General features: G+C 39.3%; 2 protein-coding genes across 2 annotated transcripts; both read left to right on the top strand.

Moving 5' to 3' along the window:
* Positions 1 to 3,529: 3,529 nt before the first annotated feature.
* Positions 3,530 to 5,926, top strand: LOC111407730. Its single transcript, XM_023037379.1, has 3 exons — positions 3,530 to 4,835; positions 5,100 to 5,482; positions 5,564 to 5,926. The coding sequence occupies exons 1-3, from the start codon at positions 3,530 to 3,532 to the stop codon at positions 5,924 to 5,926; spliced, it is 2,052 nt and encodes a 683-aa protein (XP_022893147.1).
* Positions 5,927 to 6,390: 464 nt separating this feature from the next.
* LOC111407726 lies at positions 6,391 to 7,644 on the top strand. The gene has a single exon (XM_023037369.1). The coding sequence runs from the start codon at positions 6,391 to 6,393 to the stop codon at positions 7,642 to 7,644; it is 1,254 nt and encodes a 417-aa protein (XP_022893137.1).
* Positions 7,645 to 8,082: the final 438 nt, after the last annotated feature.

Here is an 8,082-nt window from a genome sequence, read left to right as displayed (position 1 = left end):
AACTTTATGGACTATTACAATAGCAATTAAGAGTTTCACACTCATTTGGGGTGAAGATATTGTGTTCTATGGAGAAAACATGATTTCGAAGTCAAATAACGTGAATTGATTTTCTCGTCTTCCACTTTCTGAAGTTACTTGGTAAAATTCTTTCAAGAATAATGTGATTTGACTAAAAATGGCAGCATGGACGGGATTAGGAACCCTAAGGCTCCTCAAAATTTCATGATCTTAAGTTTGTGTTTGTAGACGTAAAAATAAAATAAAATGAAATGGATTGGATCAATTTAAATCATTAGTCCAATTAAATTAAAATCTACTAAAGTCCATAAAACCCAAAGGCCCATACCAAATTTTAAATAAATAAACAAACAAATAAAATAAATAAACAAAATAAATAAAATCATAATTGCTCAATTATCTCTTTTAATTAAATATAATTGAGTAATTACCAAAATTAGCCCGAATCCTCCCCTATAAATAAGACCAATGGTTCATAAGACAACACATAAAAAAAGCAAGCAAGAAAAGAAAGCAAAGAACACCACGAAGTGCTGAAGAAATCTCAAGGCTGAAAGAAGGGAAGAAATTCTGTCAAGCCTTAACTCGATGAACCCCAAGAAGATAAAAATCTTCTTCGAATCAAAAAGGTTCACACCAAATTCAAGAAGATCAAAGTGTTCTTCAAATTAAACCAAATTCAAGTCCAAGTCCAAGCCTCAAGATTCAAGTTCTAAACAAGTCAAATATCGACAAATCAAATTTTCAATAAATTATTGAAGATCAGGATTTAAGCCACGTGACCTCTCGTCTTCAAATATTCAGATCATTAATCAGAGGATTTTGCAATTTTTCAACTACAAGAAGGTCAACATCACTTGTATTTATCTAAATACAATTTGTAACGATTTCTGTATTTTAATACACGAAATTCCGTCGTACAAATTTCTTGGCACGCCCGGTGAGACCTTCTTGTCCTCTCATCTTTTGATCTCAAAATCTTCAAATTTCAAATATTATATCAGCAATGGCAGGCGAAAAGACGAAACAAACTATGACTCATCTCGAAGAGACACTTGCTGAACTCTTCCACGTGACCAGAGCCCAAACAAAAATTGGGAAAATTCAACTGGTCACACCACTAAAGAAATTCTGCAACAAAAACAGAATGAAAATTGCCTTCAGAAAGCCAAACTCTCATTCGACACAAAAAACCATGAGTTCGACGAAAAACTCTCGTTCGGGATCCATCTCCAGAGGTAGATCCTTATCTGGATCCCCTCATGCTACTTCTCAGCAAAAGTGGGAAGATGATACTTCATCTGAAGAATCACTTGAGCCAGTGATGGTCACAGAAGCGGCATCGGGCTCAGATGATCAAATCCGACAAATGGCTTTAGCTATTGAAAAATTAACAAAGTCGTTAGAAGAAAAAGATGCCCAAATTACCGCACTCATGCATAAACTAGAGTCGCAAAATCCACCACTTAAAGAAGATCAGGAAAATTTAGGATCTTCCAAGGTCAAAGAATTAGAAGTCCAAGAACATCAACAAAAGCAAGATATACATGATCGAACAATTGTTCAAAATGTGTTGCGTGATGCCACTCAACTCTCCGTTGGCTCTCTATTCGTCCAACAACTTCAACATATGATTGCGGACACCATTCGTGCCCAATATGGTGGTTCGTTGCAATCTTCATTGGAGTATGCCAAACCCTATAGTAGTCAGATCGACGAAATAAGGATACCACTTGGTTACCAACCTCCGAAGTTTAAATGTTTTGACGGAAAGGACAACCCAAAGCAACATGTTGCTCATTTTATTGAGACATGTAACAATGCAGGTACTTACAATGACATAATGGTGAAGTAGTTCGTACGCTCCCTCAAAGGTTCTGCATTTGAATGGTACACAAACTTACCGGCAGGGTCAATTGATAGTTGGGATCAACTCGAGCGAGAGTTCTTAACACGCTTCTACAGCACTCGGCGAACTGTCAGCCTTCCAGAACTTGCTCGAACAAAGCAGAGCAAGGAAGAGCTTGTAGTAGAGTACATTGAACGCTGGAGAAACCTTGTGCTTAATTGTAAAGAACGAATAAGTGAAGCATCTTCCATCGACATGTGTGTACAAGGCATGCATTGGGAATTACTCTATAATCTCCAAGCAAACATGCCTCACTCATTCGAAGAATTGGCGACACGTGCTCATGACCTGGAGCTCCAAATTGCAAGGCATGGGAGTTATTTACCAAGTGACTAGAAAGATCCTAAGAAGGATATAAAGAAGGACGTTAAAACAAGTAAATCCATAGAGGCTATGGCGATTTCTACGGCTCCTGCAAAGATAGCCTTCCAAGGGTCGAGCTCGAACTCAAAACCGAAGCTAGAGTTCAAACCTAACAAAGGACAAGTCCAAAGCAGAAGTCATGTGACTCTAAAGGAACTTGAAGGAAGGGAATACCCATTCTCAGATTCAAAAGTTTCTGGAATTCTAGATCAGCTCCTTGAACAGAAAATAATCGAACTTCCAGTACCAAAAAGACCTGAGGAGGCAGGTAAGATCGATCATCCTAAATACTGTAAATTTCATAGGATCATTAGCCATCCAGTGGAAAAATGTTTTGTTTTGAAAGATCTTATTGTTCGCTTGGACAAAGAAAATAAGATCAAACTTGAGACTGGAGAGAATCCAACAGCCACATGCTCGATGGTTTCATTTGGATCATTTGATCCAATTCCCATTCCAGGAAAGAAACAAACATTCTTTGATGTACACGATGCCTGTAAATCCTCCGTTGAGGAATTTGGACCTCAACTCCCGGAAGGAGCCATCCCAGTGAAATTTGAGGTAGATGGAGAAATCACCATCAGTTATATCTATCCAGGGATGAATGGACCAAGCGCACCCAATCGTCCAACCTTTAATGAAATTATGACAGGTGACTTAGATGTTTGGGATTCCGACTCAGAACTTGAAGATGAGATTGGTGACGGCTGGTCTACCTTCATAAAAAAGAAAGAGAAATACATAATGCCAAACAAAATAGGTAAAATATTACCTTCTATGTTTCTTGAAGGAACAAAGTTGGAGGAATTGGATACGAAAATTTAACCCAATGAAGAAGAAACGCTAGAAGAAGATCATGGGGCATGGACCTTAGTGAAAAGACGTCGTCGGAAGGCTCCACGACTCCCAAATTCTAACTTTTGTGACAAGAAATCAAGACCAAGGAACAATCAAAGAAGGAGACCTGAAGTCAAGTCAAGAGTATCTACTAAATCAATCGGAGAGGGAGCAGCTCCACGCGTTCTTCCTAGACTACCGACCTTGGGTGATTATTTTCCTAAGGGTTTCTTTGATAAAGAATGTCTAACCTCCAACGTAATCAATGTGAAGGAGAAACATGAAATGAAGAACGTATCAAAGCAGACTTCAAAATAGAAGAAAACTATTTCACGACTCAATAATATTCCTGTCAATACAAGTCTAGTAAAGTCTCTTGCCCTTCCCTTCGATGATCGAATGGCCTTGGTGGCAGCATTAATCGATCCGGAAGAATATGAAGGCAAAGTTTTAGAACATATTGGATCCACATCTCCTCAAGACTGTATGGCTGCCATAACATTCGACGATGGATATTTACAGCTGGGATCACGTCCACATAATAGACCACTGTATGTCAGCGGTTATATTCGAAAGTGCAAGATAAATAGCATGATGATCGATTGTGGATCTACTGTAAATATTATGCTGGTCAAAACAATGAAGAAAATTGGAATTAATGTTGGTAATCTATCCAGAAGCAAAATCATGATTCAAGGATTCAATCAAAAAGGTCAGCGAGCCATTGGCATGATTCGCCTAAAGTTGCAAATAGAGGAGTTAATCTCCTCGGCTCTTTTTCATGTCATTGATGCTAAAACATCATACGAGTTACTCCTTGGACGTGTTTGGCTACACGAAATTGGAGTGGTACCTTCGACTTGTCACCAATGCTTCAAATACAGCCGAGACGGAGAGGTCAAATGTGTGGTAGCTGAGTCCAAACCTTTTCTCGAAGAAGAATCTCATTTTGCCGATGCCAAGTTTTACATGGAAGGTGAAGAATGTAATTCTTCAGGGTTGACCATGTCTGGATTCAAAATCAAAGAAGATACAAACGATCATGATACATCTAGTGCTGCTCAGTCTCATCAACTTATCGAAGATAAGTCAAAATTTACATCCGAAAAATTCTCTAAAGGCAAAGAACCTCAAGTAGAATCAATCGATGTTGAGATATTGAGAAAAGAGTTAACTCTTCCAATACCTAGCATCCCAAAATTGCTTTTGCCCCACCAACTTATGGCGGGCTCGAAAGAACATAAATCTACATCAGAGGCTTCAACATCTCTTTCGGACATATCAAAACTCTGTATTTTCGGCTCATCCAAACAAGAAGGAGCTGCTGAATCAAAACAAACTTTCAAAGGATGTTACAATCCTCAAGTTAAAAAGTTGTTTGAAAATGCTGGGTTTGGAAAAGGAGAGCCTCGTAAATTAGGTGATCTTGATGCTGTCCTTTCAGGAGGACATCCCCCTTTTAATTCTGATCAAGCCTTGATGTCCCGACCCAAGTATGGTTTGGGATATGATCCCAATCCACCAAGAAAGATTAAGGTCAAGAAGGTTTCCTCAAACCCCATCATGATTCAAATTTATGAAGTTGCAGAAGAGAAATCAGAACAGCTGAAACCTTTAGTGTTCGATCGAATTGAAAATAAGAATGCCAGAGTTTCAGTGTTTAAAAGGTTAAAAGGAGAATCCTCCCCAATAGTTGATGTAAAAGGTAAAGTTTCCGTCTTCCAAAGATTAAGCGAAGATTTTTCTTTTTCTACCCAAATTGATAAGAATGCACAAGCTTCCCAAACGTCATCCCAAAGACAATCCGCATTTTCTCGACTTGGGATTAAAACTTCTGATCCAAGCCTAAAGCCACAACGATCAAGAAGAAGACGAAGATAGCAAAAACTTCGTCCGTCCCAAAAGGAGAGTGAAGAAAAAGAAGAAGTCTTTGTCAATCACATAGCCTTTGAAGAAGCTCCCGATTCAGACTCCGAGTCCGAAAGTTCGGTCGCAACTGATAAACCTGAACCAGCCGCACATACTTTTGAGAAAGGTGGACAAGCTACTGTCGATGACTTGAAACAATTGAACCTGGGGACTGAAGAAGACCCGAGACCAGTATTTGTAAGTGCCCTTCTCAATCAAAAGGAAGAATCTGAGTACATTAGTTTGCGTCACGAATACAAAGACGTGTTTGCATGGTCTTACAAAGAAATGCCGAGGTTAAATCCTAAAGTTGCAGTGCATCATCTTGCGGTAAGACATGGAGTTCGACCCGTCAAACAACCTCAAAGAAGATTTCGACCAGAATTGATTCCTCAAATTGAAATGGAAGTCAACAAACTTATTGAAGCTGGATTTATACGTGAAGTGAAATATCCAACATGGATCGCAAACATTGTTCCTGTCAAAAAGAAGAACGGGCAATTGTGAATTTGCGCTGACTTTCAGGATCTGAATCAAGCATGTCCGAAAGATGATTTTCCACTTCCAATAACAGAGCTGATGGTGGATGCAACTACCGGATATGAAGTCTTATCTTTCATGGACGGATTTTCTGGATACAATCAGATACGGATGAACCCAAAAGACGAGGAACTCACATCATTTCGTACCCCAAAAGGCATATATTGTTACAAAGTTATGGCTTTTGGATTAAAAAATGCAGGGACAACCTACCAGCGGGCAATGCAAAAGATTTTCGATGATATTCTACATAAGAACGTTGAATGTTATGTGGATGATCTTGTTGTTAAAACAAAAAGACGCGACGATCATTTACAAGATTTACGTGATGTTTTCAAAAAACTTTGAAGACATCAGTTAAAGATGAATCCGTTGAAATGTGCATTTGGCGTCACCTCTGGAAAATTTCTCGGCTTCGTTGTTCAACATCGGGGCATTGAAATAGATCAATCAAAAATTGAAGCTATAATCAACATGCCAGAGCCAAGAAATGTACGTGAGTTGAAAAGTTTTCAAGGAAAACTTGCATACATTCGAAGATTTATCTCTAATCTAGCCGGACGTTGTCATCCATTCAACAAATTGGTGAAGAAAGATGTACCATTCGAATGGGATGACGCTTGTCAAAATGCTTTCCAAAGCATTAAACAATATTTGTCTCGTCCACCAGTACTCACAGCTCCAGTTCCAGGGAAGTCGCTGACTCTTTATGCAGCACAAGAATATTTTCTAGGGGCATTCTTGCCCAAGTTAATGAAGAAGGAAAAGAGAATGCACTCTATTACTTGAGCCGGACACTGGTAGGCGCTGAAATGAAGTATTCACCTATTGAAAAAATGTGCCTCGCGTTAATCTTCGCAGCAAAAAAGTTGAGGTATTATATGCTATCACATACAATCAATCTTGTTTCAAAGATTGATCCATTGAAGTACATAATGTCCAGACCAATTCTTTCTGGAAGGATTGGAAAATGGGCATTACTATTGTCTGAGTTCGACATCAAATTCATTCCACAAAAGGCCATTAAAGGACAAGCTTTGGCGGATTTCCTTGCTGACCACCCAATTCCAACAGAATGGGAACTTCAAGAAGACCTTCCCGATGAAGAAGTTCTATTCACCGAAATCATACCATCATGGAGGCTATACTTCGACGGGGCAGCTCGAAGTTATGGTGCCGGAGCAGGAGTGGTCTTCATCACTCCTCATGATCTTGTCATGCCCTACTCATTTGCCTTAACAGAGAAATGTTCGAATAATGTGGCAGAATATCAAGCTCTTATCATCAGCTTAGAAACAGCTTTAGATATGGATATTCACCAGCTGGAAGTCTTTGGAGACTCTAAATTGATAATCAACCAACTTTTAGCTGAATATGAAGTCTGTAATTCAGACTTGAAGCCATATCATGAACATGCAGCAATGCTTATGAGACGATTTGATTCGATAAAAATCAAATTCGTCCCGAGGAGTGAAAATAAGGAAGCTGATGCCTTAGCTAATTTGGCTGCTATTTTAGCTAGATCAGATGAAGACTTTTCCCACTCCATATCAATTGCTCAAAGATGGGTGCTTCCGTCATTGCTACCCAGTAATTTAGAAGAAAACAATAGTGTCGAAGTAATCGAAGATGAGGAAAGAGAAGATTGGAGACAGCCAATAATCGATTTCCTTCAACATCAAAAGCTACCAGATAATCCAAGGCGAAAAACAGAAATCAAGAGGCGTGCCTCTCGCTTTATCTTTTATAAGGGAACACTTTATCGACGATCATTTGACGGAGTTTTCCTTCGATGCCTAAGTAATGATGAAGCAACGCAGGTCGTGAAAGAAGCCCACTCTGGAATTTGTGGTGCCCACCAGTCTGGACCTAAACTCTATTTTCGAATAAAGAGGATGGGATATTACTGGCCAACTATGGTACAAGACTCCATGGATTATGCAAGAAAATGTGAAGCTTTCCAAATCCATGCAAATTTCATCCATCAACCTCCAGAACCATTACATCCGACAATAGCTTCATGGCCGTTTGATGCATGGGGTCTTGATGTCATTGGGCCTATATAACTCCAAAGTCTTCAGCAGGGCATGCATACATCCTCGCCCGGACAGACTACTTCTCTAAGTGGGCCGAAGCCATACCATTGAAGGAAGTAAAGAAAGAAAATGTCGCAAATTTCATTCGTATCCAAATTATTTATCGATATGGTGTCCCGTGACATATCATAACTGATAATGGCAAGCCATTTTGCAATAGCCACATAAACAATTTATGTGCAAAGTTTGGATTCAAACAATACAACTCGTCTATGTACAATGCGGTAGCTAACGGATTGGCAAAGGCATTCAACAAAACACTATGCAGTCTGCTGAAAAAGGTTGTCTCCAAATCAAAAAGAGATTGGCATGAGAAAATCGACGAAGTCTTATGGGCTTATCGAACTACTTATCGGACTCCAACACAAGCCACTCCTTATGCCTTAGTATATGGGGTAGAAGCTGTCC

Source organism: Olea europaea, chromosome 1 (assembly GCF_002742605.1).
Source record: "Olea europaea var. sylvestris chromosome 1, O_europaea_v1, whole genome shotgun sequence".
Taxonomy (NCBI): domain Eukaryota; kingdom Viridiplantae; phylum Streptophyta; class Magnoliopsida; order Lamiales; family Oleaceae; genus Olea; species Olea europaea.
Note: the sequence above shows the minus strand (reverse complement) of the source record. Positions and strands in the feature narration are given on the sequence as shown.

What these genes read in the sequence shown, in the direction of transcription:
- LOC111407730 (XM_023037379.1), top strand. Translation starts at nt 3,530, where the DNA reads ATGGCCTTGGTGGCAGCATTAATCGATCCGGAAGAATATGAAGGCAAA. An exon ending in CCCAATAGTTGATGTAAAAG is followed by an intron (nt 4,836 to 5,099) that starts GTAAAGTTTCCG and finishes CTCCCGATTCAG; the next exon opens with ACTCCGAGTCCGAAAGTTCG. An exon ending in AAGCTGGATTTATACGTGAA is followed by an intron (nt 5,483 to 5,563) that starts GTGAAATATCCA and finishes GCTGACTTTCAG; the next exon opens with GATCTGAATCAAGCATGTCC.
- LOC111407726 (XM_023037369.1), top strand. Translation starts at nt 6,391, where the DNA reads ATGAAGTATTCACCTATTGAAAAAATGTGCCTCGCGTTAATCTTCGCA.